The following is a 662-nucleotide window of genomic DNA, read 5'->3' as shown; positions in this document are numbered from 1 at the left end:
CCTGCGGGGGGCTGGTGGTCAGCGAGGGGGGGTCTCCGTGGTTTATTTTATTCCCCCCCCTCCCCCTCCCCGGGCTGGGTGTCCGTTACCCGGCGGATGACGTCGCTGTCCGGTTCCAGCAGCTCCGCGAGGAGCCGCTCCAGGTCGGGCGCCGCCATTTTGTGAGAGAGAAGGGAAGAGGAGGGGAAGAAACGAGGCAGAGCGGCGGAAGGGGGCGGGGCGGAAAGCCCTTCTGGGCGCCCCGGAGGACTGAGAGACTCGCTGGTCGGCGGCGCCGCCGCGCTCTTAAAAGGGCGACGCCAGCCGGCGGCGCAAGGGGCGGGGTCAAGGCGGTGGGCCCCATCCCCTTTCTTAAAAGGGCAACGCCGCTTGCCCACGCCCACACCCAAATGACATCAGAGGCCGCCAGCGTGACATCACCGAGAACCTTTATTAAATAGGGGGGCCGTGCAAGGGAAAAAACCTCAGAGCGGGGTGGAGCCAGGAGGGCGGGGCAGGGCTCCCCCCGCCCCTTCCCGGGTGGGGCTGAGGGAGAGGCGTGGCGGCCGGCGCGAGCCCCGCCCCCTCACCGCGGCGCCCCGCCCCCCCGCAGGGCGAGGACAAGATGGAGGACGGAGCCGCCCTGGATCTTGTAGTCGGCGGCCGTCTTCTCGTCGTTCCTG

General features: G+C 69.6%; 1 protein-coding gene across 1 annotated transcript in view; it reads right to left on the bottom strand.

Annotated features, from left to right (window-relative positions):
• Positions 1-536: 536 nt before the first annotated feature.
• NEDD8 (neural precursor cell expressed, developmentally down-regulated 8) overlaps positions 537-662 on the bottom strand; it is a 697-nt gene continuing 571 nt past the window's right edge. Inside the window, exon 3 of the mRNA XM_010573320.1 lies at positions 537-659. Coding sequence (XP_010571622.1) covers positions 566-659 — 94 coding nt within the window. The 3' untranslated portion in view covers positions 537-565. The remainder of the gene's footprint in view (positions 660-662) is intronic.

Source organism: Haliaeetus leucocephalus, unplaced genomic scaffold (genome assembly GCF_000737465.1).
Source record: "Haliaeetus leucocephalus isolate CR32 unplaced genomic scaffold, Haliaeetus_leucocephalus-4.0 Scaffold374, whole genome shotgun sequence".
In the NCBI taxonomy this organism is placed as follows: Eukaryota; Metazoa; Chordata; class Aves; order Accipitriformes; family Accipitridae; genus Haliaeetus; species Haliaeetus leucocephalus.
The sequence above is the reverse complement of the archived record's forward strand: the minus strand, read 5'-3'. Positions and strand labels throughout refer to the sequence as shown.